The following is an 18,911-nucleotide window of genomic DNA, read 5'->3' on the forward strand; positions in this document are numbered from 1 at the left end:
CTCCCCGCTCTTTTCACTGTGCCTGATTGGCAAACTCCTCAAATAAAAAAAAAAGGATGGTAGGAATGCAAGACAAGAGCTAATCCCTTGGACTCTTGCGAAATATGACAGATCTCGCGCACAAATCTAGCCATGAGATTTCGTTTCATGACCATCATTGGTCTAGTAGTAACCGAAATATCGCTCGACAGTCGATTCAGCAGCGTTTAACCACTCTAGTTTTTTCCCCGGGGACTCATGCTAGGTGTCTGCACAACACTGCAGGTCTACAGTATACAATGTGATGGTTAAAAGGTAGGAAAACCTAAGATAGGCACCGTAGTGCAGTTTTAACGTACAACTATAAACATATTTAGGATCATTGAAAAACGCAGCAACGTATGGCAGCACGCGAGGCTAGGAATCAGGCCGAATGCAATGCTAAACGTACCCTCCTCCCCCCCCCCCCCCACCCCCGCAAAAAAAATGGCAGTCGGTTTCCTCAGCTATGCCAGGATACACGTAGTGAGAGCTACGTTTCCCTGGCTGAGCTTGTTATGGTTATCTATGTTTACCAATGGAGTGTCATATCTTCCGATTTTAAGTTTTCCTGGCTAGTAGAGCTTTGTAGTGTAGAAAAATGGGTATAACTTCTAAATATTTGTTAATTATGTTCACACTCAACGGCATTAATTTTCTTGTCGCTCTTACATGGTATTCCGGGGCCCGTCTGTCACGTACAGTAACGTTATTTTTTTGTGTGTGAGAGAGAGAGAGAGAAACTTTATTTGCCCCAGATGTCGTGAATTAGGGCAGGTGGGTCAAGTGAGGCCCCAGGTGAGGGCGATATCCTGGGCCCACGAAATAAGTGCACGTTGTATGTTCTTGTCAGGATTGGTGAGGAGTGGATCCCAGCTATCCGCAGAGGGAGCTGGCAGGAGGGCCCCTTAGGGGAGGGTTATTTTAACATCCGCCTGAGTGGCGAGCTCTCCGTTGTTGCAGTTTGGACATGCGGGGTCGTATTCCCCGTTAGCTATTAGTGATAGACTGGAGTGACTAAGAATTGAGTGTATCTGTAATCTTCGGAACAGAATGGCTAGTGCTTGTAAGTAAATCATCTTAATAGTATGCAGGGGCATAGTCACACACAAAAAGCCAGTAAACGTGGTGGGTAACTGGATTTTTGTGTGTGGTACTATGTCCCTGCAAACCATTCAAAAGGTTTACTTAGGATGAATCACGCCCATATATGTTAGTTAGTTATATGGGGTTTGATGGCACGCCGTATATATGAAACGAAGGCTGTGTTTTGTGTTCTTCAGACTGTGCTAAATGATGGCATTCTCCTCATAACGTCGCTTAACATACGTGATGAGGGTGAACACAGCCCCGTAAGGCCAGTAACTCCAAGAGGAAAACATTCCCTTTTTTCGTGAATAATATACTGTTACGAAGTTGCTCGCCCGTATCCCTGGACTCTTCTTTCGTCATTCATTTAGGGAGGCTTCACTGGGACCGCGAGCTGGTGCGTGGGGTCCCGACGTCGTTGAGCCTCCACGGCACGCGCGTACGAATTCTGCGTTGGCCTCGAACGCAGCTCGTGCTGCACAGGCTGAGGCTGAGGTGTCGGTTGGCCCCAACCAGGCACCGAGGGGAGTTCAACAGGCTGTCCGCCGAGGTCAGCCGGCACCGCACGCGGCCTTTACGGGACACCTCGGCGAAGTAGGGGAAGCGCAGCTGCTGGTGTCCGCAGGCGCGCCCCGATGGCATGCGGCAGCTGGCTGGAGGCTGCGAGTGCAGAGGTCGACATGGTCACATGCGATTGCATCATTTAGCCTTCCACTAAAGCACGTTGTGCAAACGTCTTTAAAGGTGTTGCGCATGGAGCTACACTACAAGTGTAAGTGAGCGTCCATGAATATGACACCCTGTAAGCTGTGAATGTACCTGAGTGGGAGACACTGTGAGACACTATAGTATATTCTAGGCACTATAGAGACACTGAGCGGGTGCGAACGTCATGCTAATGAGCCCTCGCAGACAGGAGTGAATGGAAACGAGTGGCTGAGGACAAAAATGGCAATGCACGAGAGTCAGCTAACGCCCTCTCATGGCCCCAGATGTAACCATGTTGATTTCGGACAGGTTTATGAATCAATGAATGAAGTAAAGGGCGTCTCATGGAAAGGTGCGCCAGTATGCAGCGTATTTACTTTTACAATTGGTAGTCAATTAGCGCTATGTGTTGAACAATTCGAAACACACATTTTAATCGCTTAGAGACATCACTGTTACAGTGGCTAGAATATCGTTTCGATGGAGGCGAAACGAAGCGGCGTCCGTGTGCTGTACGATGGCAGCGCGCGTTAAAGATCCCCACGTGGTCGAAATTACTCCGTAGCCCTCCATTACAGCTCGTCTTTCTCTTTTTCCACTCTCATTCCCACCTTCCTTTCCTGGCGGCGCGGTTTGCCCCGCCGGGGTGGTGCAGTGGTAAGACGCCCGACTACTGTGCCGGAGTTCCGGGGTTCGATCCCGGCCTCGGCGGCTGCGTTTCGATGGAGGCGAAACGAAGAGGCGTCCGTGTGCTGTGCGATGTCAGCGCACGTTAAAGATCCCCAGGTGGTCGAAATTACTCCGTAGCCCTTCACTACGGCTCCTCTTTCTCTCTTTCCACTTTCACTCCCACCTTCCTCATTTCCCTAACAGCGCGGTTGAGGTGTCCACAGAAAACAAGTGGGACAGTTACCGTGCCTCTCCCTTCCTGTAAATGAATCAAAGCGGTTCAGGTGTCCACAGCGCGTGTGACAGATACTGCGCCTTTACTTTGCTGTGAACCAATTAAAAAATTAAAAATAATCACTGTTGTAAAACTGGTCTCGCCATTACATTTTGATTCCTAGACCCATCAATGTGATCTGAAAGGTTTGGTTTGGTTTGTGGGGTTTAACGTCCCAAAGCAACTCAGGCTATGAGATTTGGAAAATTCGACCACCTGGGGTTCTTTAACGTGCACTGACATCGCACAGCACACGGGCGCTTTGCTTTTCGCCTCCATCGAAAAGCTGCCGCCGAGGCAGGTATTCGATCCCGCGTCCTTGGGAACAGTAGTCGAACGCCGTAACCACTGCACCACCCCTGTGGGGCAAATGATCTGAAAGACTCCGATAGGCATCTTAAAGACATTATCAGCGTGGTCCACATGCAGTCATCACTCGATCCACGTATTCTCTGGTACGGCGTCCTTCGAGGTCCGAGCACAACAGCAACACGTTTCCCGCTAAGCAAGGAACAGACCACGTTCCTATCCTCGTCGTCGACACACCTTGTAATTTTTGAACGGACAACTTTATATGGCTCGTTAGTGAAAATCTCTGCCTCATCACTTTCTGCACGAGGATATTCAACACGCATTCAGTGCACACCCACTACAATTTTATTGAGAATGCTATGATGTGTGCTAAGCTGCACACATGCAAAAAAAATTTAAACTCGCAGCACAACACTCAAGCTTTTAAAGAAGCAGCTCCTGCCACCTTTAAAAATGCCAACAGTCACTGCCACCAAGCAAAGAAAAATATTTATGACGTTTATTACGTGAAATAACAATATAATCACGAAGATAACTCACAAAACGTAGACGGAAAAACAATCAAACGTGACGGTGGAATCCGGAAGAACAACCTTTGTATTTTGCGTCCGGTGTCCTGCCGACTGAAAATAAGGCGACACATGTTCAATCTTCCACTTTCTCATCTAATTACGTTGCGTGTACCCTGCCTGCCCTTAAGAGTGTTGGCCAGCACCATACCCGACCATAACGATGAAAGTGACTCGTCCTGTGTTCGTATTCTAGCAAGGGTAGTCGTTAATGCATCCCCGTTCCCGACCCGATAACGAAACGAAAAGCAGGGCTTGTGACGATGACATGCTACCGAAAAGAGGTAGTTTTTTGGGGGGAATTTATTTGAAAATGCCAAACCAAGATGAAACGAATGTCAACACAAAGCCAGTCGAAAAAAAAAAAACTAAAGAACCATGTCAAAAATACGACAAAATATTCCGTAGTTCTGTCGTAACGTCCGATGTATCTGTAGTTCTGTAGTACTTTTTTGTAGTTTTGTAGTTTTTCTGTAGTACATTTCTGTTGTCTGTAGTTTTGTAGAGTTTTCTGTAGTAACTACAGAACTTTCTGATGTTACTATACAGAACGTTCTGTTGTCACTGCAGGTTTCTCGTCAAATACTGCACAGAAATTCCGTCGTAACAACAGAAAGTTTTGCATAGTTTTTTTCGAACTGGGCAAAATACCACTCAAAGATATTGCGTCGAGAAGGAAGCAGAGGATTGGAGAATACTTCCTGCATTATCATCTGAGTACAAGCGATGCCTATAGGTGTGTTTGTATGGAAAAGTTCCATAGACAAATACGGAGCATAAAGACAGAAGCAAAGCACTATATCGTTCAAGCACTATGTAATAGCATATGTAAACAAAAGTGCATCTTAATCTACTTCTTTACAACTTTCGCAATACTGCGGCACTTGTCGCCACCGCAAAATCTTTGCACACTTCTCTTCACACTAACGGCCGATATTATTCATTTCTGCACGATTCGAAAAAGGAATTTCTTACGTAGTTTCAGGCTATCATTTCAAAGGCAGTTATTCCGATAAGTCCTTTTTCTCATTTTTGGGGGCTTCTACCTTTTAACGATCAGTATGCTCTAGAAAAGTACAATAATTTTCTTTCAGGTAAGTTATCCCATTGTTCAGGTCCAGAGTATACACGGAAATATCCCTACCTTCTTTTCCCCATTCCATCATGAATGAGGATAAAGGGTCCTCACTGGAGTAATGCATAAATAACATTAATAAAACGCCACGCAAAGAATATTCAAATACAATCAATTTTTCATTCCTTCAAGCTTTAAGGGGTCGAAAATGCTTATAGTGAAGCCAGATTCAGTATTCGAGGAGCCTGAGGAAGACGGAAAGGTCAATTTTTAAGGTGACGTGTAATATGCCACAGACTCCTTATAATACAACAGTATTATAAGGAACACCCTCGTTTCCCCTTCATTTATCTGCTTGTAGCTTACGGGGGTCTCGGTTCTGGCAGTCTTGAAGCCATAGGTAGCGTAAGAGAGTTCTAGCACAGCTTTCGCCCTCGCTCTTGATCACGTTCTACGTGACGCTGGCGGTAACACAGGATGTTCCACGTCTGCCGCTATGGTTGAAGGTGGCGCTGGTGAACTCTCTCAATGTTCGTATACAGACAACATTAATACCCAAAAAAGTAGCAGGGGGGACAGCGGCCGATGTAGCTCAGTTGGAAGAGCACCGGACGCGATATTCGGAGGTCGTGGTTTGGGTTCCTACCATCGGCACGTTGTTTTTTTCTTCTACTTTGCGTTTAATTATCTTTTCCCTAAACATATTACGTTACATTGTAAAGAAGACAAAGAACGAAAAACGCTGCCGCATCGCCATCACCATCGCTTGTCTCCGGCGCCCATCTCTCGTGCTGAAGCTGTGCCCTGCGGCTGGCAATTCGACCCTGCCGTGCCCGAATTACTGGCAACGCTAGACATTCAAACGAGCTATTAAATCCACATTTCACTTGGTGGAGGTCAATCTGAGCTTCCCTGTACCCATCTCGCCCTGGAACTTCGCAGCAGAACGTTAACTACCCCAATGACGGAGCCGACTTCATTGCACCTACCTCCGCCCGTCACCTGCACAGGTGCGATTCGTCAACGGGACCCCGCTACCTTCAGTGGAAGCAGCGACGACGACGTCGACGATTGGCTGACCACTTACGAACGTGTCAGCCGTCACAATAACTGGGACGACAACCGTAAGCTCAACAATGTCATCTTTTACTTGAGCGACGTCGCTAATCTGTGGTTTAGAAACCACGAGTCGGACTTTAGTACCTGGGCGAATTTCAAGACGAAATTTTCTGATGTCTTTGGCCGCCCCGCCGTCCGAAAACTCCGCGCGGAACAGCGTCTTCGATCGCGACTACAGCTGCCCGGTGAAACGTTCACCAGTTATATTGAGGACATTGTTGATTTGTGTCGCCGCGTTGACCCGACCATGACCGAGGCCGTTAAGATACGTCATGTCTTCACAGGAATTGATGCCGACGCTTTCAACATGCTGATCGCCAAAGGCCCCAATACGGTCAAGGATATCTACGACCTCTGTCAAAGCTACGACGAACTCCGCAAGGAGCGTGCTTTGATTAGCCAGCCTCATGCATCACTCGCTGGATTAGCCGCGGAGAGGGAGTCGTCTAGCCTCTCTGAAGACATCAAGGCTTTTGTACGTCAGGAGGTCGCGCGACAATTGTCCCTACAGCCATATGTTAAAGAGTCGTCAAAAACTGGCCTTGTTCCGAAGCTTCGCCATGCAATCCAGCAGCATGTATCTGAAGTCCTCCCTAATCCTGTTCCTCAATCAGCTCCGGTCGCACCCTCACTGCCGTTACTCACGCCCACAGTTTCATCATCCGGCATTGCGCCACTGAGCTACGCTCCAGCATTCGCGCCGGCTCCTCCTCAAGTATTGCGTCGCACGTATGCCGAAGTCACTTCAAGTCCACCGCCTGAGCCAGCATATGCCTATGCTTCGCCCCCCATGCGGTCCGGACATACAGCTTTTGCTCCCCCCTTGCGTCAGACACCATCTCCATGGCGCACTGCAGACAACAGGCCTATTTGCTACCACTGCGGCATCCCTGGACACACTACACGCTACTGCCGGCGCCGAATAAATATGGCCTTTGCTGCACGGCCTGCGCCACCTTATTTGGCCCCCCAGTTCCCAGTCCCATCGGGTCCTCCAACAGCACCCCCCGATCCTCCGGACTTCCTCCCTCGTCGTTCGCCATCACCACGTCACCGCTCCATTTCGCCAATGCGCCGACGACCCGTTACCCAGCCGGAAAACTAAACGCCGCAGTTCGCGAGGCATGAACTGCGTATTCGACAGAAATTCAAAGTCCTCGTCTTAATCCCGCGAATGTTATTCCTGTCATCGTTGAAGGTGTTCATACTCTTGCGCTCGTCGACACCGGTGCCGCTGTATCAGTTATCAGCCAAAAACTCTGCCGCTCCATCCGAAAGGTGACTACGCCTCTCGAGGGACTATCGCTTCGTACCGCATCCGCTCACAGTATACAGCCGACAGCTATCTGCACTGCTCGCGTCGTCATTGCTGCAGCCTTGTACATCATCGAATTCGTCGTTCTCCCCACATGTTCTCATGACGTCATTCTCGGCTGGGATTTCCTGTCCCAGCATCATGCTATCATTGACTGCGCCAGTCCTCAAGTAGAGCTCATTGAATCGAGTGATGCACCGTCTGATGCCCTGCTCCACGAACCGTGTCCTCGTTTTGCGACCAAACTCCTCGTAGCTCATGACACAACCATCCCACCCGTTAGTGCTGTTCTGGTTTCCCTCGCTGCCTCTTTTACCACCGCCGCGACAGTCCTCTTTGCGCCCTCTAACGTTGTCTGCCGCCGCCGCCACTTACCGCTGCCGTTTGCCGTCCTTGACATGAACAACGGCGCTAGCACACTTCTGGTAGCCAATCCTCTTGCGTCTCCCGCTATGTTGATCGAAGGGGAGTGCCTTGGCCGCATCGAGCCCGTGGACCTTCTGTTCGCCTTTGATGATGAGTCATTCCCTGTTTGCCAAGTTGACGCCTTGACCCTAACTCGTGTGGCTTCCGATCCGCTACAGCGGGACCTTTTTGACCATTCTGTGGACAGCGGTCTAGAGCCGCGCCACCGCGAGCAACTTCTTGACCTTCTACCGTGTTATTGCCCAACAAGTCGATGACATGCTCCAACGCGGAGTAATTAGAGAATCCTGTAGCCCATGGTCGTCTCCTGTGGTCCTAGTTAAAAAGAAGGCTGGCTCCATACGATTTTGTGTTGATTATCGCCGTCTCAACAAAATCCCTCGTCGTGATGTGTACCCCCTCCCACGAATCGACGATGCCCTAGACTGCTTGCAAGGCGCAGAATTCTTTTCCTCACTCGATTTACGCTTCGGGTATTGGCAGGTGCCCATGGCAGAGGCGGATCGTCCTAAGACCGCCTTTATTACTCCAGACGGACTATACGAATTTAATGTTATGCCATTCGGACTCTGTAACGCCCCAGCTACATTTGAAAGAATGATGGACACTGTACTGCGCGGCCTGAAATGGAACATCTGTTTATGCTACCTTGATGATATCGTCGTCTTTTCAACCGACTTCCCGACCCACCTGACTCGACTTCGCCAAGTCTTCACCTGCCTAACCCGCGCCGGTCTTCAACTGAACCTCAAAAAGTGCCGCTTTGGTGCCCGCCAGCTCACAATACTCGGACATGTTGTGTGTAAAGACGGAGTTCTGCCTGATCCTGAGAAGCTGCGCGCCGTCGCTGACTTTCCGAAACCGACCACTTTGAAACAACTGCGAAGCTTCGTGGGCCTCTGCTCGTACTTTCGTCGTTTTGTTCGGAATTTCGCAACCATCATAGCCCCCCTTACACAGCTCTTGAAAGGCACCCCTAACCTCTCCTCTTGGTCGCCAGCCTGCGATGATGCATTCGCGACACTGCGCAATGTTCTGACGTCACCGCCAATCCTTCGCAATTACGACCCTACTGCACCTACAGAACTTCACACCGATGCCAGTGGTGTCGGCCTCGGCGCCGTTCTCGCCCAGCGCAAGCCTGGCTTCTCCGAATACGTTGTCGCCTACGCAAGCCGTGCTCTCACCAAAGCCGAGTCCAACTACTCCGTTACCGAAAAGGAGTGCTTGGCAATCGTGTGGGCTGTAACGAAGTTCCGCCCTTACTTATACGGCCACTCCTTCGATGTAGTTACAGATCATCACGCCCTCTGCTGGCTCGCGTCTCTCAAGGATCCGTCTGGCCGTCTCGGGCGCTGGGCTCTCAGACTTCAGGAATACGACATCCGTGTAGTGTACCGCTCTGGCCGCAAGCACTCTGACGCCGACGCCCTTTCTCGGTCACCGGTGCGCTCGCCTAACTCATCGTCCCCTCCTCAAGCATCCTTGTCAGCACTCACCATTGAGGATATGCCTTTCGAGCAACGACAAGATCCTTGGGTTTCTAACCTGCTAGATATCCTTGGCACTACTTCCGCGGCTATGTATCCTCGGGCACTCCGCCGACAGGCCTCTCATTTCGCCATTTGGGACGGCCTTCTCTACCGAAGGAACTACAACTCAGACGGCAGAACGTGGCTTCTTGTCATTCCGCGCCACCTCCGCTCCGAGGTTTGTGCCCACCATCACACTGACCCGCAAAGCGCTCATGCCGGCGTTCTCAAAACCTATGATCGAATTCGTCAGAGGTACTACTGGCGGGGAATGTACAATTTCGTACGTCGCTACATTCGCTCTTGTACCGCCTGTCAACAACGCAAGATTTCTCGCCACCCTGCTGGCCCTCTTCAGCCTTTACCGTGTCCAGCTCGCCCGTTTGATCGCGTGGGATCGACCTTTATGGTCCGCTACCATGCAGTGCCGCTGGTAATCGATGGGTCATCGTCGCCGGCGACCACCTGACCCGTTACGCCGAGACTGCTGCACTTCCCGCGGCGACAGCCCGAGAGGTAGCCCATTTTCTTCTACACCACTTCATTCTTCGACATGGCGCCCCCCGCGAGCTACTGAGTGATAGAGGTCGTGTCTTTCTTTCCGAAGTAGTCCAAGAGCTCCTGTCGTCTTGTAAATCGATACATCGGACTACAACTGCGTACCACCCACAAACAAACGGCCTCACGGAGCGCTTCAACCGTACGCTTGGGGACATGCTCGCAATGTATGTTACATCTGAATCTGGAAGCTCCAACTGGGACCAAGTACTGCCATTCGTAACGTTCGCGTACAACACTGCCACCCAAGCAACAACTGGTTTTTCGCCCTTCTTTCTCTTATACGGCCGTGAACCATCTTGTACTCTGGACACAATTTTGCCATACCATCCAGATGCCTCTGAGTACGGTGCTTTGTCAGACATTGTACAGAAGGCCGAGGAATGCCGTCAGCTAGCTCGCGCGTTTACCTCCAACACTCAAAACTATCGCAAAGATCAGCATGATACCGATACCCCTGCTCCCTCGTTCCAGACCGACAGCTTAGTTTGGCTATGCGTTCCTGCCACCAACAAACTAGACACCAAATACCACGGACCTTATCGCGTCTTGGAACACACATCCCCTGTGAACTACGTCATCGAGCCAGTCACACCTTCTTCCGACCACCGCCGTCGCGGCCGCGAGATTGTCCACGTTAGCCGCCTCAAGCCATATTACAACCCTTTGGTCGTCTCTTCTCCCTGAGTCGCCAGGATGGCGACTTCTTCACGTGGGGGAAATGTAAAGAAGACAAAGAACGAAAAACGCTGCGGCATCGCCATCACCATCGCTTGTCTCCGGCGCCCATCTCTCGTGCTGAAGCTGTGCCCTGCGGCTGGCAGTTCGACCCTGCCGTGCCCGAATTACTGGCAACGCTAGACATTCAAACGAGCTATTAAATCCACATTTCACATTACTAATTTATATGATTATCAACGTAAAAAGTACAAAAAAAGACATGAAGTACAATCCCCAATGCTTTACTTGGCCTCGCCGACTGTTGGCTTCTTTCCTTCGCCAGAGGAGGCAGAGATGGTGGCGATTGCCCTGGCAATCACAAATCCATCAAGCAGAATAATCATCACAGATACTAAAATAGCAATCAAATCATATGACAACGGTAAGGTGTCCAGAGGCCGGCTAAATTCTGCGAGTAGGCAAGGAGAACGTAACCAACCACCTAATTAAAGTAATGTGGGCATCCGTCCATGTGGACTCACAGGGAACGAGATCGCCAACGAGGTCTCCCGAGGCCCCACCCACTGGATCCCAGCGCGAGCAGACTATTCCCTGTCCAAAAATCGAGACTTAACCACATACTTTCCCGGCGCTAAACGGGATACATGGAAGTAGACACATGGGAATCCTCCTTTCACAGCCAGGAAGAACAAATCCAGAAGCAAGTCATCCGTCATGTCCGGGCCGCCACCGGAAGCCAACTGACTCCGGCAGACGTCTAGGGGGGAGATAGACGGTGAAAGGGGGAGCTGCGTCTCACCCGATCATCCATACTCGCTTTTTCTCTCTCTCTCTCGGAAGTGGTGTACTGAGGAAGATCTAACATACCTTCCAGGGGGCACGGCGAGGGCCGCACTTCCGACTGCACTCTGTCCGGCTGCGGAACACGAATCCAAGATCGGGACACCGGCCCTCCGGGAAGTGCCACGGCTGGCAGCGGCGACCGTTGAAGAACCACCAGGCAGAGATGATCAGCTGCCTGCACAGCATACCAGATACGCTCAATGTTCGCGAAAGAATGCATTTTCAGTGTATATTCAATTTTCCCCTTTATCACATCTCATTCTTGTGCATCCACAGCAAGACATCACCAGGACTATAAGAAAATTGTCCATGTTGTTACATAATGTAGAAAAGCAAAACAAACAGAACAGTTACTTGCCAAGATTTCATGCAACGGTTTTCATCACAAACTTGTAGTAAGAAGAGCAATTTTTTCAATAGCCTGAAAATATGATGTGTTATAGTGCTGTTCCCTGTTAGAACAGAACTAGGGAAAAAAACGACGGCAATATAGTGCAGTACTTCAGAAAAGGTACCAAACGCTACACAAAATCTGAAAGTGCAATAAAATGTCAATATTTTGTTTTTTTCGTTCACGTGCACAGTTCTGTGTAGCTTTTATTATGGGCATGGCTATGATCAAGCTGAGGTGGACGAATAGAATGCCAATGATGCCTTTATAACCTAGGACATATTTGGGCATCGAAGAAAAAGCTATGCTATCCATTTTACCTTGCAAGGCGACAAAGAAATGAAGAGCACAGGTAATACCGGTGATGAACAATGCTCATGCCTGTGTACTTAGGTATATTACATAGAATGCAACACATTCAGATGGAACGCATAAAGAAATAAACAGGCAAGAAAGCCCCTGTGAAGTACAAAAAACCCTGGTAAGTAGGATGACAGATTGTTGATGTAGTTATCACAAACGATTGAACGCAATTCTTGCAGTAGCCTTGATTGGTTACTACCGGCATGAGTTTTTGTGGTTGTACAGAACCAGACGCGACGTTTCTTATACAGTTGTTTTAAGCAGAAACTTCGCTTGAGAAATAAGACGGAATGCTGTCTATGACGAGCCTTCGGACACATGACGTTTGATATTGTTTTTAAGATGGAAGCCTTATTATACCCCATAAGCGACGCAATCGAAGGCCGCGGCTTCACGAAAAAATTGCCGAAAAATCGGCGCTTCGTCATCAGAACAGTCATGTGGTCACAGAGATCCTATATCATATATTTAGGCAGTGAACTATTTCATTTCATTTATTTAGGCCCATTTACAAGCAAATGAATAGGGCCAAGGTAAAAGCTGCTGGTTCCCAGCTTGAGGTGTCTTTGACCTCCTTTACATATCAGCAGACAGATAGCAGAGAAACATATTAAAGAAAAAAAGACAAACATAATGACACTATAACAGCAAAATTCAATCAATAAATATTGCAAAGCAGATGAGCTCCGATAGTAATAATGTATGAATGTCTATGTCGGCCTCTAGATAGAAATTTATTAGTGGCTACAAAATTGTAGCAATTATTTGATAACCATAATTGGTCTTCGAGACAGGGGTGAGCCATTTTTCATGGCTGGGCGTATTATATTTCTGAATGGTCCCTCTTAAACTTCCTGTATTCATTAGCACGTTATGAGCATGTTGGTTTAGAGGAAAATAGTAGTACGTGAGAGGTTTCGTTTGTACAGATGATGACTTTCCAAATGGTATTCTGGCGTGAATTGTAGGGCACCTTTGCAATAGCACTTAATATTCTTTTGCATCAATAGTATTTCGGACAGATTAGAGGCTGCTGTTGTGCCCCAAACAAGATGGGAGTAGTTGACATGTCAGAAAAGAGTTAATCGTAAATGGTCAGTTTAGCTGACGTTAAATAGCGGTTTTGATTTAGTATACCTGTAATGCGTCTTAGTTCTGAAGTATAAAATCCACGTGAGTTTCATACTGCAATGTGTTTGTGAAGTATACGCTGAGTAATTTTACTGAGTTGACAACTTCTATATTATCTGAGTTATTGAATATATTGTGTGTGGTTAGAATACCCGTACCTTTTGTTCTGGTAACTGCATGTGATCATTTGGAGTTTGCCTTTAAAGTATTACCCCGGCTCCATTTTGGCAGATGGGTCAAGAAATCTTTTGCTCTGCTGATAAGCCCTGTATGAGAATTTGACGATAAAGAGAACACAAGTATGCTATGCATATTTTATTAATTTTACGCCTAGCTGAATAACAACAATTTCGTTAATGTATGATTTAAAGTGAAGTGGACTAAAAATACCTCCCTGAGGGACACCTTTGCTTATCTGTCATGTGGATTATGTGCATCCGTTTACGGGCACATATTACTGTCTATATTCAAGGTAATTTGTGAGCAGCTGAGCATAACATCCTCTTACCATTAATCTACGTTAACCCATCTTTCATGTAACATTAATCCATTTTACCCAACTTCAGATTTCGCACTAACAGCAAGTATTCAGTGTTAAGTGCCCTGCACAAATGTTTCCGCCGTATATGCAACCACACTCCTAGGGTAATCGCGGGAGAGTTCAGCTCCGGTGCTTTCAAGTCAATTTGGAATCTCAAAATTGAAAAATTTGGTCTGGAATTGTTATGAGCCCGCGTTCGTCAGTGATTAACCAATAACTACGCCAAATGCAACGCAACCGTGATAGGAAACGATGAAGGTAGGCAAACCCTTCCAAAAACAATCTGCTTACAGGGCAGAATAGCTTTTAGAACAGCGAATACAACAGTATTAGTGGGCGCATAAAAATATATTTACTAAAACTAGGAAACGTTCCACGAGCAAAATGTATCCAATCAGTCCTCTCCGCGAAGCAAAAATCTTTAGGCCAGCCTTATCAGCATCGACCATGTCGGCAATGGAATATGATGCTCCTACTCTCCCCCATCAACTTGGTGAACACCAACATGGCAGAAACAAAATGCAGAGAAGTTGCGACGGTGCCCCACCACGCCCTGTCTGCGCCACTTGGGATATCCCAGGGGACGGGCGCACACAACAAGCCCCGATGACGTCATTAGGGAAGGAGCGCGTGGTGAGGTGTCGCCCTAATCATTTACGAGATGTTGCCAAAAGCGTATTTTTAAAATAATTTACATATTACAAGCCCACGAAAAGATTTTAAATTTTATTCGAGTACCGACAAAGACGCCTAAAAATACTTGCATTACAATACTGCAAGTACCCTCTCAGAGGCCCTTTAAATGATAACACCTGATAAGATATAGAATACAGAGTGAATACTGACAAATTTTACTGTATACTGAATCGAGGGTGCCTAGCAACAGTTGTGACTTACGCTATAAACCATGCGTGCGCTCGAGAGGCGCACTAACCTCGAACATCCGACAAAGAGCGGTTTGTCGAAGCAGCGCTGGGCCGGAATGACTGAAGTCATGCAGCTCCGGCGACAGCTGTCTAGGGTGCCAAATCGGTTGGGGCTCCGGTTGCAGAGTGACAGTGAAGCTTCCCCCTGTTCTGCTGGCCATCTGGCCAGGGTGCAGGTGTCTCCCCGGGGCTGGTAGTAGTACTCGCGCCGAGACCGAGGGCACAGAGTGAAAAGAGGCGGACCACATTCTGCCTTTGGCTGCATAACACAGTAACCATTAAATAATGAACAAAACTTGCTATCAAGCTAGCATTGGGGGAAAGTCGAAAACTCTAAAATCGGATTCAAGTTCAAATCAGAATATAAGATATATTTTCCTGACTGTTGTAGGGAATAACGTCCGGATGTACTTCAGGCTTCTTTTGTTTTCCATACCTTGCGAAAACGACTGGAAATATTTCTTTCTGCTGATTTCTTAATGAGTGAAAAAAATTTACACCCTGTAGTGTTTTTGTTTTTGCAAAGTGCACACTTGCGTTTGGTGCTGGTGCCCTAGATAGGCACGAATACTGCCATTTGTCGCAGCATTTGCGACAATAGGATCTTTTCGAGCCAAAATAAATAAAGAGAAAAGGAACCAGTGCCAGAATACATTCATTCTTCTTTCTTTACACCATTGATGTCCCCACAGTTAAAGCATGTTGTGAACCAGTGACATATACCGTGCCTCTTCCAGAACCGACAGCAAATCCCATATTCCGGAAGTATCCACCTAACCGGAACTCACCATACGGGCGTCACAATAAGCGCATTCGCGTGTACCACAAAAACCGTCAGAACCTCTTCAGCGGCCGTCTCAGATCACGAGTTACCTGCCTAGAAGCTTCTAACGCATTTGTATCACACGCAGTTGCGTATCTGTTGTGGAACTCTTCATGACAAATCGCGTCTTTCGCACAGACTTTGTAGCAAATACTTTTGCATCGTAGTCGCAGATAAAACGTACCAAGCAGTTGCAGCCGATATGGCCTAGGCACGTAACACTGGTCACGTGTTCCTGCCCAGCCATCATTTCTGCGCTTCTGGCTTCAGCCGAACGAAGAGGACAGAAATGGGCATGTCCGTATAGTCAACACTCCCATAATGCGCGAGTGCAGATAAATCCGAGGCGGTTACCGTAAGACAGGTTATTGTTGTTCCTTTTTTTTATTATTACGTCTTTATTTCTGCTTACGGTAGGCGTTTACCTTGCGGCAGAACTAAGTTGCTTCATGGATGTAGGGTGGGGGAGCGGTTAAGGGTGGGGGTGAGGGTATGGGGGTGGGGGTGAAGGTTGGGATAGATATTCTACATCATATTAAGCTTCAATTCTGAGAAATAACATGTCGTCAATTTCCTTGCAATACATGGTATTAATTAAGGAGTTCTGGTGCCAGTGCATGTGATGTGCATTTGAACCATCATGTTGCGCAGAGACGGAAGGAAGTCAATTTCGTTCTTGTACTGAACAAAACACAAGATTTTTGTAGATAAATGACCAGCATTTCCGGTCATTGTGCAACTAGCGCCATTTGATGGCCTCAGTAGCGAGCTCTGCCTAGCTCAAAGGAAAAACACTAGCCCAGCAAGAGATACTGTTGATCTGCCTAGCTCAATGGAGATATTACTTCGAACATATAGAAAACTAGATACCCCAGAGGTTTCCCGCAGACATAATAATCATGACAAACGGTACCTGCTAATAGTTTACAGTTCACTATAACTGATCTAGTTCACTATAGCCTGGACTATTCAATGATTCCTCTTCACAAATCAGCAATTCCGATGGCCAAGCAAATCACTGGGGTATTTCAAACTCCAATTGCAGTGTACCAAACACTCACACTTCCAGTGCTGAATTTGAGTGTTAAGCAGTCATACAGCTCGTGGTGGCTGCTGAGCAAAACAGAATAATTTTGTCAGATGTCCAAGACTCGGTCGCGAGAGTTTGAATGTTCACAGCGCGGAGACTTTAGTCATGTTGGCTGTTAGCTAACTTTATTATTTGGCACAGCTACCTCTTCAAATATCAACCATTAGCTGCTGGAAGTCGCATGAGTGACAATGATGCCGTCAATAGTTCTGCAGGTGTAGTTTGTGCTTGCTCTCTCATGAAGCGATGAAAAAGAAAGAAAACTGCAACACTTTTTTTCATGGCTAGCGCAACATGAAGATATATAGCCGATAAAAGGATAATGTTTTAAAAAATACGCTGTGGACGATATCAGTTTTTCGGGCTGGTTGACAGGTTAGGCAACGAAGACTGGTCTCCAGTAGACCTATTATTCATTTTTCAACTTGAGTGGCTTCGTCAGGCGGAAGCTGGACGAGCATCGACAGAAGCAGACAGCAGTACTTCAACTGCCGAAAGTGACAGCTTACATCGCGCAACAACGGTGCCATAAATAAATGCGCGGCTGCAACGAATTAAAAGACAGAAGTTACTCTCAACCAATTTAACCGAGAACATGACTCATTGCAGGCAATATTCGGAAGACATATTGCTGCAAATATCGCAAAAAAGACAACTTTGAAGATTTAAAGTCGGCGTATTCCTGACGGCAGCATTCGGGACATATGTAGCAGTAAACATCGCATAATCTGACCCCCCCCCCCCCCAAAAAAAAAAAATTATATATATATATATATATATATATATATATATATATATATTACGTGCAGACTTCACACCGTATGTGTGCCATATGCTGCTATCAGCCGTGACGCTGACACCTTGACGTTTCCAAGCAGCTGATCCAAACCAACTTCTCCTTTGAGACCACCCTTATAGGCACAGAATAGGTGAATCGATCATCTCCCTGCCAAAGAAATATGTACGGACACTAGATGTTGTTGTTGTGGCTGTAGGAAGAAATAAAAGAAAATTCACGGGCCTGCTACTGGCTCTGTAGCTGAGCCACCTCCGCTGCCTCGTGCGGACAGAAGAGAAAATAGACAAGAAAAAAAAGAAGGAGAAAAAGACGCGCCGGTTTACCACCACCGAAGCGTTGGCGGGTGCAACGACGGCCTACAACAAATAAAAATCAGTGGCCGGCGATTCCCGGATGAGGACGAATTTTTCTTTAACTACGAAGTTTCTGAGAAAGCTGTATAGCTTTCCTTTGTAGCCGTATGGCTGCGCTTGGGTGGATGCAATGATTAATTACTCCCTTATTACAAATCTGCTCCACCTTGGGGGATTCCCCTAAATATTTGACCAACGAGTGCCGTTACAGCTTACGTCCCAACTGTGGCAGGGTTCTCGTCATTCTGAAGAGCAGCTTCCACGGTAAAAGCACCAAAAGCGGCTGTTATTCATACCATCACTCACGTTGCGAATGCAGCAACGCTGCATGCTGCTTACCAGCTGGCGATGCTTAAGCGGTTGCTGCTTCTTTGCGGGTTCTTGCTGCGCATGCAGTCTTCTTCTTCTTGCTTTAGCCGCCTTCCGTCTTGTAAAAAGGGGCCGAGTGGAAGTACGGCGCTTCTGCATAACAACAACGAACAAAAGAACAGCTCCAATGACATGAAAGCATCCGGAGTGTTGCCTCCTTATCTAGAACTGGAAATAAACCTTGTAAAACGCACAGTTATGCAGTCCCACTGGTATAGATAGATAAATAGATATGGTAAATATATGGCATTGTACGGCTCATTTTACTGGTTTTAAATGGCGATTTTAAGTAACACGCATATATGCAAGTCATTAAAAATAAACATTTTGGTCCTCGTTTTGTGTGAATTTTAAGTCCTCAAAAAATGGTGGGCTCTATGACGCGCTTACCATTATGGATCAACACCATGTCTAGAAACAGATAGGCGTTCGCGTACGCCGCAGCACACCAGGAATGCAACATTAGGGTTAGCGTCCATAAAAATAAATACGATGTCATCCTGTATTCTAGAGTAACCATAAACGTTCTGCATCAGATTACGGTGTATGAGATGTCATTAAAAACTATTGAAATACAGCTAAACATATCAGGGTATTAGCATGGAGCTCGACCCGTAGAAATATACTGGTAAGCAGGACTTGTATTTCCGGTTACCACGTGAGGTGAGGATATCCCCAGATGGTGGAAATTACTCCGCAGCCCTCCACTACGGCTCCTCTTTCTCTCTTCCCGCTTTTGCTTCCACCTTCCTCCCTTCCCTTACGGCGCGGCTCAGGTGTCTACAGAAAACCTGCGATAAACACTGCCTTTCCTTTCCTGTAAACCGATTATTATTGGTTGGTTTGTACGACTCTAACGTGGGGCGGCATATCTCATCTACTCTGGGATTGCCCTGCTTTTTCTACTGGACGCTCCGAGATCGAACCCTACCGCCTG

General features: G+C 47.3%; 1 protein-coding gene across 1 annotated transcript; it reads right to left on the bottom strand.

Moving 5' to 3' along the window:
- Nucleotides 1–1,409: 1,409 nt before the first annotated feature.
- Nucleotides 1,410–18,054, bottom strand: LOC146181344 (uncharacterized). The gene is made up of 3 exons (XM_084577880.1): nucleotides 17,945–18,054; nucleotides 11,213–11,363; nucleotides 1,410–1,767 (listed from the first exon to the last, which is right to left on the bottom strand). The coding sequence occupies exons 1-3, from the start codon at nucleotides 17,995–17,997 to the stop codon at nucleotides 1,486–1,488; spliced, it is 486 nt and encodes a 161-aa protein (XP_084434006.1). The 5' UTR covers nucleotides 17,998–18,054; the 3' UTR covers nucleotides 1,410–1,485.
- Nucleotides 18,055–18,911: the final 857 nt, after the last annotated feature.

The sequence above is a fragment of the Amblyomma maculatum genome, chromosome 8, assembly GCF_055883805.1.
Source record: "Amblyomma maculatum isolate TAMU_Amacu chromosome 8, ASM5588380v1, whole genome shotgun sequence".
NCBI lineage: Eukaryota > Metazoa > Arthropoda > Arachnida > Ixodida > Ixodidae > Amblyomma > Amblyomma maculatum.

Bases quoted from the DNA above. Each gene is read 5' to 3' on its own strand.
- LOC146181344 (XM_084577880.1), bottom strand. From the start codon at position 17,997: ATGCGCAGCAAGAACCCGCAAAGAAGCAGCAACCGCTTAAGCATCGCC. The intron at 11,364-17,944 runs GTAAGCAGCATG...TATGCTGTGCAG, and splicing joins CGCTTAAGCATCGCCAGCTG to GCAGCTGATCATCTCTGCCT. The intron at 1,768-11,212 runs GTATGTTAGATC...CTGCACTCGCAG, and splicing joins CTCGCCGTGCCCCCTGGAAG to CCTCCAGCCAGCTGCCGCAT.